At 49.0% G+C, this 18,417-nt stretch overlaps 1 protein-coding gene across 8 annotated transcripts in view; it reads right to left on the reverse strand.

Moving 5' to 3' along the window:
- The window catches only part of LOC139758776 (uncharacterized), a 141,261-nt gene that overhangs the window by 41,255 nt on the left and 81,589 nt on the right, over positions 1 to 18,417 (reverse strand). For all 8 annotated transcript variants that reach the window (XR_011714917.1, XR_011714915.1, XR_011714916.1 and 5 more), the window contains one exon: positions 15,342 to 15,403. Coding sequence is in view for 4 of the 8 variants with exons in the window: in XM_071680563.1 (XP_071536664.1) it covers positions 15,342 to 15,401 (60 nt within the window). In the remaining 4 variants the exon portion in view is untranslated. The remainder of the gene's footprint in view (positions 1 to 15,341; positions 15,404 to 18,417) is intronic.

The raw sequence follows: 18,417 nt of genomic DNA on the forward strand, positions 1-18,417 counted from the left end.
ACAGTGTAGCCAACATACGTGCCTAAATGTTTGATTAAAGTTGATATTGTGCCAGGGAGGCTGTACCTGGATATTGCCTGTTTACCTTCACCATGTTGATGCTCGCTTCGATGAGGCTGGCCGCACATTCTACGGCTCGTGTGATCACCTATGTGTACTGTAGTGGGAGGAGGAGGAGGAGGAGGAGAAGCTCTACATTCGTGAAGCCCCATCTCTTTGGAGAGAGAGAGAGAGAGAGAGAGAGAGAGAGAGAGAGAGAGAGAGAGAGAGAGAGAGAGAGAGAGAGAGAGAGAGAGAGTTGACACACCACAGAAATATCTCAAAGCGTCAGTGTGTGTAACTCAGACGGTACAAGGCTTAAGCAGAAACAACTCCGAGCTCTCCAGCAGCGCAACGCCAGGCTCGTGGTAGAGGCAGCCACGACTGCCTCGGTCCTGTGGGGGGCCCACGTTGGCCTGGCTCCACTTGCCACTTCAAAGAGAACCATCGCCAGGCGAAGCATCCCTCCTGCTGCTACGCCGTGTCTTCCTGGGCTCCCCCTGCTACACGACCAGGGGTCTCTCTCTCTCTCTCTCTCTCTCTCCATGGCACGTTTCCAGGGGACACACACACACACACACACACACACACACACACACACACACACACACACACACATCCCGCTGATCCCTGCTGATCTTCCCTCAACCCCACATTTGACTCCTCACTCACAATCTGCTGCTGGAACTGCCCTCTGTCGCCTGGGGACCAACACGGGAGGATCCTGGTCTGCTGGCCTCGTCTTTCTGGTCCTGTGTCTCTCGCCTCGCATGTGTGGGTCAGAGCAAGGAGGTCGTTCTTACTGCACCGTCCAGCCTGTGTGTCGGCCAGAAGACGCACAGCTGTCGCCTCCATCGTCGACCTCTTGGCTGTTCCAGCGTCGGACCTGAGTGGAGGGCCTGTTCCACCTGCCACCTGACCCTCCCTCCTCTTCCTCCTCCTCACCAGGTGGGAGTGCCACCAGTACCCTGGATGGCCTGGTGGTATCCCGCCACCAACCTACGGTCCCACAGTACAAACACTTCAGCTCTCTCATCAGCCCTCCCGTCCATCTAGTGAGTTTACTCAGAGCGCCTCACGTACTCTCTAGCTGACCCGCCTCCGTGGCTGATACACTAGGGTTGTAGCCCGCTCTCCCCATACGACTACACCCCAGGATGACACTACGCCTCCCTCTAACACATCAAACACCCCACAGACACCCTGCACTCTCTCATACGCATTACGCAATGGCTGTTCACTGTGCACAATCTTTACGTCATCCAGCCCGCGAACTGTACGACGGGTTAAGGTTTAAATAGCAATGTTAACAACCTGCACACGGCCCTACTGGCCTCAGCCACCACTCCCAGGAATGTTAATTAACTAGAGGCACGAGACCCACCAGTCTCTCTGCTTTTCAGGAAACTGATTCCCAAAAGACCCTTGTAATAGACTCTAATTAATATGTGGCTTCTATAGAGCCTTTCAGTGTTTTATGTGTGTGTGTGTGTGTGTGTGTGTGTGTGTGTGTGTGTGTGTGTGTGTGAATTACCATTTATGTGTTACGGAAACAGATTTACACTCGTGTTGCCCCGTCTCTAAAGCTTCAATATATATACCATGTCTTTACTCCTATGTGTACATACACACATATACACATGTGCACCCCAGCCAAGCCAGGTGACCATCTGCCTCGCCCAGGATTCGAACCCGTGCGGGCCCTTTCCGACAAATGGTCAGTGGCTGTACATTACTTCCTGTATGTATGAAGGTAATATGTATGACATCCACATGAGAGTATAACAATGCGTGATCATTCCTGTAAGTTAAAGCAAGGTCTGCTACATACTGGGTCGAGACACGACGCAGTATGGTCCAAGAGTTAAAGGAAAGTAGTATCCCTCCCAGGCCTACAGTCGCCCCATGAGCTACTGTCGCCCCACGAGCTACTGTCGTCCCACAAGCTTCTGTCGCCCCACGAACTACTCCTCTCGCCCCACGAGCTACTCCTCTCGCCCCACGAGCTACTCTCTCGCCCCACGAGCTACTCTCGCCCCACGAACTACTCCTCTCGCCCCACGAACTACTCCTCTCGCCCCACGAGCTACTCTCGCCCCACGAACTACTCCTCTCGCCCCACGAGCTACTCTCGCCCCACGAGAAGTATAAGTAGACAATATTGGCGGGGTTAAAGGCAGAGTGTTGTGTGTTGAAGCTCATTAGTTGGAGAGCGGGAGGCGAGACAGCCGTAGCCCAAGGCGCCTGGGATTTCCAGTAATGAGGACTTCCAGCAGCAGCAGCAGCAGCAGCCTCTGCTCTTCTCTCCGGCTCTCACGAAAATCCATCTTGGTCATCCGGTTGGAAGGAGTGGCTAGAGCGGGCGGGGGTGAGGTGGAGGCTGGGTGTCCCCGTCCGCTTCGCCTCCCTGACCACACCATCTGGCGGACGGACGATCTGCCGCGACATAAACACAACCTCCACCTGACCAGCTGAGAGGGAAGGGAGGGGGGGGGACTGACTCGCTCCACTCCACCTGACCAGCTGGGAGGAAAGGGGCGGAGGACTGACTCGCTCCACACGATCGTAGTCCACCCCAGCCAACTCTCTCTCTCTCTCTCTCTCTCTCTCTCTCTCTCTCTCTCTCTCTCTCTCTCTCTCTCTCTCTCTCTCTCTCCCCCAATTCAGCCTATTCTCCCCTTCTCCCACTATCCCTCCTCCTTCTCCTCCTCCTCCTCCCCGACCTCCTCCATACTCTCAACACCCGTAACCCCTCCCCACCCCACAGCCGCCGGTACCTCCCCACCACAAGCTATACCCCCGCCCCATCATCAATTACCCAGATAACCCGGGGCGGAGGAAAATCAATCTGTTGAACTTGACTCTACATGACTTGGCTCACCCGGAATTTAAAGGCGACGGTCCCTTATTATGTGTGTGTCATCACCGGGGGCGCCATTAATGCCTCCACCCACCTCCGCCTACCCCGACAGCCACTTCCCTCTCTCTCTCTCTCCCCCTCAGGCAACACCCACGCTAATACCCCTTCCCCCCCCAGCTGATGGTCTTCTTGCCTTGCCGGGGTCATAGGTGTTGTCACGAACCGAAATAGTCTCAGGATATTGTGCGTCACATTAGCGGATACGCACCTCGTGCGTACTGTCTCCTTACGCGTGATGAGGAGTGAGCCCCGCAACGTGGTAGACGCATCCCCGTGACGAGCTAGACAGCCCCGTAACATGGCAGATATACTCCCGTAACGGGGTAGACAGCCCCGTAACATGGCAGATATACTCCCGTAACGGGGTAGACAGCCCCGTAACATGGCAGACATACTCCCGTAACGAGGTAGACAGCCCCGTAACGTGGTAGGCATATTCCCGTAACGGGGTATACACAGCACGGTTACGTGGTACATATCATTCCCACGGTACGAGAAGGTTGCTGTACCCTCGTCACATGGTAGGTACACTCGTCACACGGTACGCACCCTCGTCACATGGTACGCCCCCTCGTCACATGGTACGCCCCGTCGTCACATGGTACAAAACAATGACTCCTCCTCATCTGGGCCAACTACAACATGAAAGCAACTGTTCTTAGCCATACGATACAAACTCTTCCTAGCCATACGATACAAATTGTTCCTAGCCATATGGTACAAACTGTTCCTAGCCATATGGTACAAACTGTTCCTAGCCATACGGTACAAACTGTTCCTAGCCATACGGTACAAACTGTTCCTAGCCATACGGTATAAACTGTTCCTAGCCATACGGTATAAACTATGTGCAGAGACAGCGTGCTTGGGGGTGTGGGCGGAGGGAGGAGCATGGGGTGTGTGGGGCGCGAGAGGTCGGATTTTAATATCTCCCTCAGGTAATATGGGGGAAACTGAATCACGAAAGTCAGACTCGAAAATATTTTAATTAAATTCCAAACCTCCATCGCAATATTAATTTTTGTAGAGGCCAACAAGTTGATTACTGTGAAGGTCTGTTCACCTCCGTCCCTCCCAGGGGACGAGGCAAGGCAAGGCCGGTCCTGATGGGTGATGTAACAGTTATTGTGGAGGGGGGGAGGGGAAAACACACACACACACACACACACACGTATGTATCGTCTTTATGGATCTGGAGAAAGTGTATTTATCAGCTTGACAGATAAGCCTTTCGGAAGGTGTATCTGATGTGTGGCTTAAACGAAAATTTGTTAATTCCAATGATGAATTTTTACAAGGAAGGGAAGATATGTGTGCGAATACGAGGGGAGTGAGGTGAGTGGTTCCAGGTGAGGGTGTGTGTGTGTTTAGGAAGTGTCATGTCACCATGGCTGTTTAATCGGATGCGTGATGTCGCCATGGCTGTTTAATCAGATGCGTGATGCCACCATGGCTCTTTAATCGGATGTGTGATGTCACCATGGCTGTTTAATCGGAAGTGTGATGTCACCATGGCTGTTTAATTGGATGTGTGATGTTACCATGTCTGTTTAATCGGATGTGTGATGTCACCATGGCTGTTTAATCTGTCTATGAACGCGGTGGTAAGCGCGGGTATACGCAAGCGGTCTTGGAGCAGCAGGTCTGCAGAAAGCTTATAAAGTCTCGTGGATGACAGGGGAGAGGCGGGTAAGCTGCTGTCGTGCAGATGACATCTGCGAAGAGACGCTGGGTAAGGCATTAGGTTCCTCCTACGGGAGGCCAGTATCATGGGGGCAGGTCCTGGGGTTGGCGCAACAGCGACACACTTGTCTAGAGCAGAAGACAGATGTGTCAACGTTTGGGAGACGTTGTCCCTGGTGTGTGTGTGTGTGTGTGTGTGTGTGTGTGTGTGTGTGTGTGTGTGTGTGTGTGTGTGTGTGTGCGTGTGTGTGTGTGTGTGTGTGTGACGGTGGGAGAGGGCCACCACCATCCCCAGGGTGTCCAGTGACACTGAATGATGGATTGGTTCTTTTTTAATAACTTTCTTTCCTTCGAGGGAACCAGTCATAGGCGAGAGTCCTTATCCAGGCCAGGTTTCACACGAGATATATTGAAAAAAAAAAAGTTAGAATTAGAAACAGAACTTTTCTCCTCCGTTCCACCTTCTCTCTCTCCTCCTTTTTTAATTTGGGACGAAGAAAGTATTAAAGTAAGACAGGAGGAGAAAGTTTAGGGTAAACAGAATTTTCTCTTTCGCCATTCCCACTCCCTCCAACACCCACCTATCCTAAACGACAGCTGAATTTCGCGATTCAGAAAGAGTAAAGGAAGGGTAAAGAAAACAGGCATGGAGAGGAGGGGGGAAGAAAAAGAAAACGAGCAGGCTGGGTGAAGGGGAAACGACGTTAAGACTAACTTGGTACATGTGATGAGCGACATTAAGACAAGCAGTCCTGACACGCGCGGTACATGATGGTTAATGTGACGTATAACTGTGTGTGTCTGTGTGTGTGTGTGTGTGTGTGTGTGTGTGTGTGTGTGTGTGTGTGTGTGTGTGTGTGTGTCACACTCACAACATGAGACAGGTCAGAGCATACGGTCACGTACTTAGCCTGAAGCAGGAGCGACCGTGTCATCCTCCACGTCCAACAATTACAGGCTCCCCTAGTGTACAGCGCAACGCCTCGAGTGTGCACGTCGTCCTCGAGCAGGTACTTCGTCAGGCATCGTCCTACGGATGTACTTATACCTGTCCTTTGGTCAACTTGTGACAATAATATGAAGCACTCGCGAGTCACACCATCACAACCCTGGCTATGGAAACTTGTTATCAGCGAGGGGAGATACTGCTCGTACATCATACACTCACAGAAACGGACCGATAGATCTTGTTATCAGCGAGGGGAGATACTGCTCGTACATCATACACTCACAGAAACGGACCGATAGATCTCGTGTAAATCACTTTTCATTTTCATATTCAAGAAAAATAGTCTTTATCTATCGACAGGTTTGGGGGTAAAAAATATCTTCAACACCACCACACATTTTGTCTTTGGGAACCACCACCACTGAAGTTAGGCACTGCTGTCAGTCCATCTGTTGATACAACACAATTAACCAGTTATTCTACACCAATTTTTCTTTATCTTACATACACATTCAACATCACCTACGACAGGATATAAGGTAGGTTTTCGTTCATAAGTATGGGGGGAGAAGAAATATATTTGAACTATATGGTTTTCGTTCTCCGGCGAGGCAGATACAATAACACGTATCGTATCTTTCGTACGAAAAAACTTTTCTTCCTCCGGCTTATCTGAGGGTGAGCCGCCTGACCAAGACCTGATGAGGCCGGTAATCCGCGTGATCCCTACTGCAGGGGCCAGGGACACGCGCCCGCCTCCTCCTCCTCCTCCCTCCTCCACAGCATAGTGCTACTGCGACGGACAATCCCTGAGGCGAGGTCCCTGACCCCCACCGAAGATCAGAGCGACAGGAGAAATATAGGAAGAAAAAAATAAGATAAGAAGAATAGTGAAATATAATGGAAAAGATAAGAAGAGTTAAAGATAACAAAAAAGGAATGGCGATGAGTTAAAGATGATAAAAAGATATGGAGACGAGTTAAAGATAGTAAAAAAAAGATACGGAGAAGAGTTAAAGATAATAAAAAGAAATGAAGAAGAGTTGAATATGATATAAAAAAAAATGGAGTTAATATTCCGCTCCTTACACCGTCATAGAAAACGTGGTGCTGACGTCTTTCAACACACACTATGGTGTTTCGTATCTATGGTACTACCCGCCTAGGGATGGGCACGGTATCGTGATGGAGAAGTGCGCACACCCAGGATGTAACATACTCCAGCTCTCAAGTTCCCATCCCTGGCGCAAATTACCGCCTATTCTTTCTGCCTCACGTGCATGTGGGTTGCTTGCATTCAGTCCACTCTCTCTCTCTCTCTCTCTCTCTCTCTCTCTCTCTCTCTCTCTCTCTCTCTCTCTCTCTCTCTCTCCAGCTCGCATATAACACATGACGACACTATCTCACTGTATGAACAGGTAATTAGCCCATTAAAAAGATTCTGTGATTAGAGGTCGTAATTACCCTGGGAAAAGATTACTGTCTTACGAGCGAGTCTGGAGACGAAGGGGATGATGACGACCTGACCTCTGACCTGCTCCGAGGTCAGAGGTCAGGTCACGAGAATTCACGGGGAGTCTTGGATGTTAGAAAAAAAAAAATGAGGAAAAAGACACATTGAGGCAGTACTGAATGTGCCGACCTATGGCGCGGGTGTGGACGCGGGAGGCCAGCACGAAACTACCGCGGACCTGCGGACACACAGAGAACGGCCCACAGCGACAGCTAGTGAGGCACGTCTTGAGCCAACTGCTAACACATGCACCTACAGTGACGCTAACGATATGAAGGGGAGGTCGGCTATGTTTTCCTTCCACGGCGTGAATAATGGTTTTTGCGGCGGGTCTCCTCCCTAAGCGGGGGGTTTCCTCACCAACCGACCCCGCTCTCTTCTCCACCACCCACGTTGTCAGCGCCTGGCAGCGTCGTCCGACCGGCGATCACCAAAGCCTCGGGAAATATCAGGAAAATCGTTTCCAATTAAGAAGTCTCAGCAGTCGAGCCTCTCGGGAGAATACTGGCATTCGGGAGCCCCAAATTTTATTCCAAGAGACGATCAGCATATAGCCAACGGTATGAAAAAAAATAATATATATGTATATATATATATTTAAAAGACGTGAACAAAAGAGTATTCATAAAATATTCACATAAAATCCTGTGGCGATATTTTGTTCCAATAATGTCCCTAGGGCGAAAAAGTCATTAAAAAAAACGTTTCAGCAATGTTTAGGAAATCATTAATCGGCTGAATACATGAACGTTTCCCCCGAATCTATAGAAAAAAGAAAATATTACCGAACCTCATACAAGATGTCTCCAAGGGTGTCGCCCCGTGCGAGAACTGCAGTAATCGCGTCCATACACGCACGGGGGAGGCAGCGGGGCTTAATGGTGTTGCCACGTTTAATGATAACTTTGATTCAATTTCCCGCCAGAGGGAGTGTGAATGACGCCAGCGCATGAATCCCAGGCGGGTGTAGAAAGTCATATCTACCTGAACGAAAGTAAATATGTTTATCCCTAAAATGGGGCTAGGACCCTATCCTATGGCACTATGGCACCATCGCCTTATCATCACCTTTAAGTCTGGCAACCAGACCACACTCTATGGCAACACCACCTGATCCTCACCTTTAAAATCTGGCAACCAGACCACACTCTATGGCAACACCACCTGATCCTCACCTTTAAAATCTGGCAACCAGGCCACACTATGGCAAAACTAACTGATACCCAACAATTCAATGTGGCAGGCAACACAGCCACACTATGGCAACACTAACAGATCAACACCCCGAACCTTTGAATGTGGGAACAAAACACCGATCCGCCATAAAATCCGATTAACACGCCATGGATCATGGCAATTCAAGGTGATCATCCCCCATACCCCGCCACCCATCTGTTTTTACAGGCAAGCGGGGTACAGTGTGGGATGAGTCAAAGTGGGGGGGGGGGGATGAGTCAGGGGTTGTTGTGTGGGATGAGTCAGGGGGTTGTTGTGTGGGATGAGTCAGGGGGTTGTTGTGTGGGATGAGTCAGGGGGTTGTGTGGGATGAGTCAGGGGGGTTGTGTGGGATGAGTCAGGGGGTTGTTGTGTGGGATGAGTCAGGGGGTTGTTGTGTGGGATGAGTCAGGGGGTTGTTGTGTGGGATGAGTCAGGGGGTAGTTGAGTGGGATGAGTCAGGGGGTTTGTGTGGGATGAGTCAGGGGGTTTGTGTGGGATGAGTCAGGGGGGTTGTGTGGGATGAGTCAGGGGGTTGTTGTGTGGGATGAGTCAGGGGGTTGTTGTGAGGGATGAGTCAGGGGGTTGTTGTATGGGATGAGTCAGGGGGGTTGTGTGGGATGAGTCAGGGGGTTTGTGTGGGATGAGTCAGGGGGGTTGTGTGGGATGAATGAGGGGGTTGTTGTGTGGGATGAGTCAGGGGGTTGTTGTGTGGGATGAGTCAGGGGGTTGTTGTGTGGGATGAGTCAGGGGGGTTGTGTGGGATGAGTCAGGGGGGTTGTGTGGGATGAGTCAGGGGGGTTGTTGTGTGGGATGAGTCAGGGGGTTGTTGTGAGGGATGAGTCAGGGGGGGTTGTGTGGGATGAGTCAGGGGGGTTGTGTGGGATGAGTCAGGGGGGTTGTTGTGTGGGATGAGTCAGGGGGTTGTTGTGTGGGATGAGTCAGGGGGGGTTGTGTGGGATGAGTCAGGGGGGTTGTGTGGGATGAGTCAGGGGGTTGTTGTGTGGGATGAGTCAGGGGGTGGTTGTGTGGGATGAGTCAGGGGGTTGTTGTGTGGGATGAGTCAGGGGGTTGTTGTGTGGGATGAGTCAGGGGGTTGTTGTGTGGGATGAGTCAGGGGGTTGTTGTGTGGGATGAGTCAGGGGGTTGTTGTGTGGGATGAGTCAGGGGGGTTGTGTGGGATGAGTCAGGGGGGTTGTGTGGGGTGTGGGATGAGTCAGGGGGTTTGTGTGGGGTGTGGGATGAGTCAGGGGGGGTTGTGTGGGGTGTGGGATGAGTCAGGGAGGTGGGGGTGTGGGGGACCAATATCAACTTGGCTGGCAATGTTGACCTTGCACTCGACCTTATCGCTATATCATGCCCAGTGACGTCATACATGAGTATACCGTATAAAGATGTATGTTGTTATACAGCTGGCGGTTCCTGTCCTAGACGACCGTGGACGGGGAGGGTCTGAACTCTCTCTCTCTCTCTCTCTCTCTCTCTCTCTCTCTCTCTCTCTCTCTCTCTCTCTCTCTCTCTCTCATACGGTGATTTTGGGCACATCATTCCGCATTGTAGTGACGATATCAAACTGCAATCATGACATACAAGACTGTGGCAAGCACGGCTTCGAGGTTGGTATCTGGAACAAATAAAAAAAATTTGTTCTTACAACTTTTTCAGAGTTGTGTTAATATCATTACATCTCTACGTGATACAACAGACTACTTACACCCTGCCAGGCCAGACCATCATGTTAAAGGGTCGTAGCGTCGTCCTGAGGGGGTCGTAGGGTCGTGAATGGTCGTACCGTCGTGCCCTAGGGGCTGATAATATAACTGCACTTCTCTACACTTAAGGAAAATCATAAAAACTAACACAGTTCGAGATGGCGTGTGATACCGAGGTTGTGAGTTGTGGCCGTTGCAGATGTGAGATGGGGTCGTCCAACACCACCACCACTCCTTGATGTGAGGGGTCGTCCACCACTCCTTGATATGAGGGTCGTCCACCACCACCACCCCTTGATATGAAGGAGGTCGCCCACCACCCGGATGTGAGGGTCGTGCACAGCCAGGGGAGGGAGGCACCAGGGGAAAGCGAGGCCGGGCCCCCCAAGTGAAGGATGAGGGGTAGTAGAGTGGGAGACCCGTCCTGGGGTGAGGGTAGGTGGGTGTGGGTGAGGAGAGAATCCCGAGAGATCACGTACAGTAAATCTTAACATCACACTTGTTCTGGTCTCCATAATAACCCGGGGAGGGCCTGGGTCACGCGGCCCCCCGCCCACACACCACAACCCTCCTTCTGTTAACGGTGTCACCCCCTGCAGCCCTAGGCTCCATATATACACCCCCCCCTCACTTCACTGTTAACAGTAAACCCCCTTCCGCACTCCATCCTCCCCTCAACGCACTCTTATGAAGGACACTTAACATAACGAACATGTAAAGCGCCTCGCTTTACCTCGAAGACCTGTGAGGGTGCAGTCAACCGGCGGGAGGAACTACTGACGAAGATCGCGATGTAGATCTGTGGATTTTTCTTCAACACGAGCTGCATCACCAGCCTCGTGTCCTCAGATAACATAGATTGTAATTCTGATAAATAAAAAGTTCGCCTGCCGCCACTTTTGGCCACAGCTGACGCCGTGCTGCCAGCCTCAGTCGCAAGCCACTTCAACACACACACACACACACACACACACACACACACACACACACACACACACGCCTGGCGTAGGCCTGGGTGGTAGTGTGTGTGTCTGTGCACACACGATGGACTACAGACACGAGACACCGGGACGTACGTACGTACAAGGTTGACAGACGGTGGCAACGCGAGTGTGAAAAACTCTCTCCCTGTGACACACACACACATACACACACTCACACACACACACACACACACACACACACACACACCTGGCTGGCATACCCTACACGCGGGCTGAGGAGGTGGTCAAGAGGGGTGAAGAGGCGTGGTCATTAGTCACAAGCTGGCGGGGGGCCCCGCGCCCTCTACACCACAAGAGGACCTCCTCCCTTCCAGCGCCCTCTACACTCCCTCCCTCCCTCCTTATGTCACCACCTCCAGCTCTCACACTGTTACCACATAGACGAATATATATATATATATATATATATATATATATATATATATATATATATATATATATATGTATGTATGTATATACATGTGTATGGGGGTGGGTTGGGCCATTTCTTTCGTCTGTTTCCTTGCGCTACCTCGCAAACGCGGGAGACAGCGGCAAAGAGAAAAAAAAAAAAAAAAAAAAAAAAAATATATATATATATATATATATATATATATATATATATATATATATACATAAATCTCATATACTGAAATCCTTTCACAAAAAGAAGAAATAATTAACTTAGAGAAAATGAAAAATTCCACAAAAAAATTAACAAACTGATTAGAAAAAAAATGAAATTCTATATTTTTTTCATATGTAGCAACAAGACATACAAACGAAAATATGCGTTGGATGTGAAAGTCATTCCCTGTTCTGATTTACAAAGAAGGAGAATTCATGAATAAATCTAAATACATGATTAATGAAACCTACAGGATGCGTTTTTATATTACAGGTATACCACTATGACCATGTACACTACGAGATATTCCACTACGACCATGTACATCGCGAGATATTCCACTACGACCATGCACACTACGAGATATTCCACTATGACCATGTACACTACGAGATATTCCACTACGACCATGTACATTACGAGATATTCCACTACGACCATGTACACCACGAGATACACCACTATGACCATGTACACCACGAGATACACCACTACGACCATGTACACCACGAGATACACCACTACGACCATGTACACCACGAGACACACCACTACGACCATGTACACCACGAGATACAAGCTCACGCAGCGACTAAAGGGTAAAAAAAAAGAAAAGAAGCCAAATATTCCGTCGTGCATCGTATGAAAAACACATCGACCCTCGCAAGACGCAACACTAGACAACTCAAGTCCATATTCACCTCGCATCTGTGGCCAGCGTCTCGCCCAAGCCACAGCAAAACACGGGAAGGTTAAAATACAAGCGAGTGACAACCGCTCACCACGTACCCCCACCCCCGTGTCTCGCACCAGAACTAGAGAAAAGAAAAAATCTTTCCCCGCATCACTTTCATATCACACTCACTGTTGTCAGACATCTTCCGCAGTGCCAGACTTCTCTCACCGATGATGGTTTTGTTAAGAACGCATGAGAGAGAGAGAGAGAGAGAGAGAGAGAGAGAGAGAGAGAGAGAGAGAGAGAGAGAGAGAGAGAGAGAGAGAGAGAGAAGTGTGTGTGTGTGTGTGTGTGTGTGTGTGTGTGTGTGTGTGTGTGTGTGTGTGTGTGTGTGTGTGTGTGTGTGTGTAGGGGTGTGGATGAGAAGAGCGGATGTGCTGGGAAGGGTGATGTATGGAGATGAATGGGAAAAATATCGCAAAATACAATGTGGATTTAATGGCTAAGAGATGACATAACGAGAGCAAGAAATGGAGAAAAGAGCAAGTAATGGGTAAGAATGGGAGTAACGGTGTGGAGAAGGAATGGGGAAGAGTGCAGTACTAATGAGGAGGCTGTGGCCGAGAGGAAGGAGGAAGGGGCAAAAGCTGCCTCACAAGTGAGGTGGGTGGACGGTGGCGTGTGCCCAGCCATAACACCATCCCATTATCTAAGTTTCCCCCTTAGTACACTCGAGAAACCATTAACCCACCGTGCTCTGAGCTCACAACGACCAGCAAAACTCACCAGCGCAAGGTGATCGAATCTCGGGGATTAAAAAAAAAAATAATACGTTCAGTCGGCAGTGTGAAAGAGACCCAGTTATCATTTGGTGTACTCACTAGCGGCCTACGTACAGGTAATTCAAGTTGATTTATTTGGAAAACCCACCAGGGAACTGCTGTGCCACTACGGCCTATGGTGGTGATGCCTTAATATAGATCTGCTCCTCATGTGCTATCAAATCCTGTTAAGAATATACGATGGTGTTCCTTATGGTAGTGATGCCTTAATACAGATGTGCTCATGTGCTATCAAATCCTGTTAAGAATATATGATAGTGTTCCTTCTCTGTTACGTCGGCCTATACTGATATCTTCACATGGGTTGGTGTCTGATCATACACTCCTAATCCCTAGTGAATGTCCCTCCACTACCACGTCTTCCCCTCCACTATAATAACACCTCACTCATGTTCAAGCAGCCGTCCCCCTCACTACCCTTCCGATCTCCTTGAGGAGAATGCCACTTCAACCAGATCTCCAGCCGATCACCCGCTCACCAGGTGTTGCGTCTTGACCCTTTCCCAACCACTCCTCCTCACCCTCGACACTTTAAGGTCCCTTGCCTCTGCTTTCCTCCAGGCAAACCTTCTCGCTTCTCACCTTCGCCTCCAAGCTGGCCGTCAGATCTCGCACTCACATCCGCAAAAACACAAGCCCATCTCACTCACACTCCACTCCTCCCCAGCCGACGCGGGGCGACCAGACAGCTCCCCATCACCCCAGTCTCTCCCCTTTCCACGAGTATCCAGCAATCAATTCACCACCATCACCACCCTCACACCCCAGGCCTTTTCAAAAGGTCTTCCCGGCTGGAGCACGAGGAGGCAACAGGAGTCAGCAGAGTTATCAACAACGAGGCAAGTTGGGAGGAACATTTTCTTCGAAGAAAATGTGTGGTGGTGGTGGTGGTGTTGGTGCTATCACTACCTCCCCCCTTCCCTGCCTCCGCTCCTCTCCCTCTCTCTGATTATTTGGGCCGGCGGGGAAAAACTTGGAAATCTGTATCAAACGCTCCGTATTAATCACATTTCTCCCCTGTAACTCACCAGCATCGTATATAGAGAAATAATATCACTCAGCACACTAATTCCACATCGGTGTTTGATCCCCCTCCCCAGTGTGTCAGACGTGACAAATCATTGAAACGCCTGAAATATCAGTGACTAAAATTCCATTTTCTCCTTTCATTTTCCACCAACTGTACCTTCTGTGACCAAAAACCCACTCTTTCCCGTCGGCGACACCGCCACCGCCTATAAGCCAGGCCAGAACGAGCCTTTAAACACGATCATATCTACATACACTTGGCCTGACCGGTGTTCTAATTTACATGCAAATTTCTGAACGCACAGACATACAGACAGACAACCAGGCGACGCGCTCTGAAATGCGCACACGACAGTCTATACGCACGCACAGATAACGTATACTTCCTACGAATGGGTATATCATCTTTGTCAGATACCATTGTCAAAAAGGTATATACATCCGAACATAAATTACCATACAGAGAGCGTTATATACAAAGTAATACACAGACGGGATAATAGTATAAGACATTCATATACACTTATAGACTAGGTAGTAATGAACAGACCCACACACACACTTATATAAAGTGAACACAGGGAGGGCAGGGAATAGAGCCACGTTCACCTATATATACATAAAGAACAGACAACAATGAATAGAACGAAGTCTACCCATACACAGAAGGGCTGGTAATACACGCCATACACAGAAGGGATAGTATTACACACCATACACAGAAGGATAGTATTACACACCATACACAGAAGGGCTAGTAATACACACCATACACAGAAGGATAGTATTACACACCATACACAGAAGGATAGTATTACACACCATACACAGAAGGATAGTATTACACACCATACACAGAAGGATAGTATTACACACCATACACAGAAGGGCTAGTAATACACACCATACACAGAAGGATAGTATTACACACCATAAACAGAAGGGCTAATAATACACACCATACACGGAAGGGATAGTAATACACAACCACATACACATATACAAAGGAAGGATGAGTGGGTCACAATCATCTACACCTAAACATATAGTAACCTAGTAGTGGATAGATCCACCTATACAAGCAAGGGATAGTAGTGAAGATAGAGACCAACGCTTCTATAAGGAGAGGGAATAGGACGCTGTTGTACATACCTCAGCCACCACCGCCTGTCCGGCTGGTCGACCCCGCTGCCCTCCACTGTAGAGAACCATCCCTGCCAATGATACACACCTGTAGTACACATGACCCCACACCTGCATCATGTAGGCACATGTGTCACCTCTGCACTACACATACAGAGCACCGGGACTGAACGCGGTACATCGGACACATTACATAAAACTGAAGTGGTACATAATCATAGATGATTCCTGGGTTAATAATGGTAATTAACTGCTCATTTATAACTTATGAGAAAATTCAAACTATAATTAATGATTTTTTCCTTTGCCATGAATATCAACAACCCGGTTTCTCTATAAACAGTGAATACTCACTCCCATTCTTTTTAGTTCTGTACAATATCTCAGCTTAGATACGAGAAAAATACATCATAAAGTTACATGGATTTATACAGTACTGTATTACAATACTAACAAGGTCTCACCAGCACGTCTGATGTTTATGCAACTCATGGCGTGGGTCAGGCAGCTGGCGATGTGTGCAACATTATGAACTCAATTCAATATTCAAAAAAAAAAAAAATATATTGCCATGCCGGACATTTCCCGTTGTAATATTAATAATAACAATAAAATGACAAATTTGGGTCGTTATTATCAGTATAATTACAAATTAACACCAGCCTAGTTCACATTATATATATATTATATATATATATATATATATATATATATATATATATATATATATATATATATATATATATATATATATATATATAATATATTATGCCTCACATCAGCTGTTGACGGTGGCTGCTCAGAGCTCCTGCTCCTCCCATCATTCTCTTCCTGCTATACAGTATAACACCTGCCTCCTCCTGCTGATCCCAGCCTCCCTCACTACTATCCTCCGCTGATGCCTTCCGCCTCCCTTGCTTCTACTGCCATTAACCTGCTACTGCCCTCAGCCTCCCTTGCTTCTGCTGCCATTAACCTACTGTTACCCTCAGCCTCCTTGTGCTCGCAACCACCATCCTGTCGTCCATACTGCTCCTGCTGCTAGCATGAATCTCCTCCTCCTCCTCCTACTACTACTACTTCCCTTAGCCTCACTAACAACCAGCCAGGCAGGAGCCTCCCTCACCCCACTGGTTGCCTCACCCACCTCATCACCCCAGACAAAATATTCTCCCGCCTCTGGCTCCGGGCTGAGGAAAAATATCACTATGAGCAAGTTGTAACAACGGCTGCATCCAGGTCACACTGACTTTCTTTACCTTCTGTTGCATGAACTTAACACACACAACAACAACAACAACTCTCTCTCTCTCTCTCTCTCTCTCTCTCTCTCTCTCTCTCTCTCTCTCTCTCTCTCTCTCTCTCTCTCTCTCTCTCTCTCTCGTATTTTCCGTTTTACTTTTATACATACATATTTGGTACAAGGTCAGTTCGATGTTGCTATGATTTTTGCCAGAAGAGTTCGAGGCATGTATTCATAGGAATTTCCTTTCTGTATTTCTGAAGGTCTTACAATTACGTCTGGCCAAAGGCCTTCGCTGGTTTTCAATTTTCTTGTGTGTGTGTGTGTGTGTGTGTGTGTGTGTGTGTGTGTGTGTGTGTGTGTTTACCTTTTTGTACAGTACGGGGAGGGAGTTGTATACTCGTGGGGCCCCATCCCTCGTGTGCATGAGTCACTACACATATGTCCACATGGGGAGTGGGTTGGACACTCGCGGGGGACAGGGATGTCGTAGCTTCGCATCTATTTCGTAAATATTCGTAATTTTTTTCCCTTTTTCTCTCAGCATCTGCTGCTTCCTCCGCTCCGCTTGTTCTTCGTCCTCAACATCACTGCTGATCACATCCGCCTCACATCCTTCCTCGGAAACTTAGAAAATCTGGCAACACAGTTCCTTTTAGTCTTCCTTTTAGTCTCAAGACATGGTACATGTTCAGCTGACGTCGACCCCCCATGAGGAGCCCCACGTATACTCTCTTCCCGTTATTCTTCCTCCCTCTCGTGTGGCAGTTGCTGGGCTTCTCTCCGTGACTCACCCTCTACACTGCCTACCGCTGGTGCCTTGTTGCATGTCGCCACCCCTCCTGTGGCAGATTCCGGCGCGTCCCCATCCATGCGCTTCATCCCTGGTCGTGTAGGAATTACCCTGGGTTGAACGCACGTCATCCAAATCCTGGCTCTTACTGTCGTCGAGGTGCGACGCCCCTCTCGATGTCGCAAACCTCCGTCCGTGTCTTACTCGCATCATCATCGTAAAGCCTTGGGAAGTCTGAGGCTGTGTGACCACGTCTGCCCTTAATCTAGTTTCCTCCGGTATGGAAAAAAACTGGAAGGGTTTCCCCCGTCTCCCAGGTATTCAACCCTCTTAATTCAGGCACTAATTATATCCAGCATGTGGCTGGACTTCCCTGGGTGCGTGTCTGACCTCATGTGAGGAGACCAGGCAGGGGTATAGTCTACCTTGACTCAGACATAAGCTCATCAGCATTCTCTTGTGAGCATCTCTTTCCTACAACGACTTCGGTGAAACTTGACAAATGACGAGGATACAGATTCTCTTTCCTACGAGCCATCTAGTACGAGTACCTAATACTAGTACTGTGTGTACTATGTCCCTCTCGCCGCATCACTCCTCCTAGTTTCTTCCCTCCGTATAGTCCCCAAAACCAGGTTTGTCTTCACGTTTTTCGCCTCATTACCATCCGCTGGTGGGTATATGTCATCAGCCGTTTTACCTGACGTCTTTCGTAACTTTCCCCAAGACTTGATGGCCGGGGTTCCCACTGTGTCTAACACTCCGGTATATGTTCCATGAGCGTCATCTGCATACATACTCACGGTCACGTGGTCACCGCTGGCACTTGTGAGTTCACTGTCGTAATTCTGGGCGGCGCGGCTACACGCGGAAAGAAAAGGGCGTCTGGCGGTCTGGCGGGTAATCAGCGGTGCACGGAGGGCCTTAGGGTGAGTTCCCGGCACGCGGAGGGGGTCATCCCTGACGGCGGGTCTCCTCGAAGTCTCGCTGGGCCGCGGTAATGAGGCGCGTAAGGTTATTCCCTCCCTCTCTCTCTCTCTCTCTCCTCT

The sequence above is a fragment of the Panulirus ornatus genome, chromosome 31 (assembly GCF_036320965.1).
Source record: "Panulirus ornatus isolate Po-2019 chromosome 31, ASM3632096v1, whole genome shotgun sequence".
Lineage (NCBI taxonomy): Eukaryota > Metazoa > Arthropoda > Malacostraca > Decapoda > Palinuridae > Panulirus > Panulirus ornatus.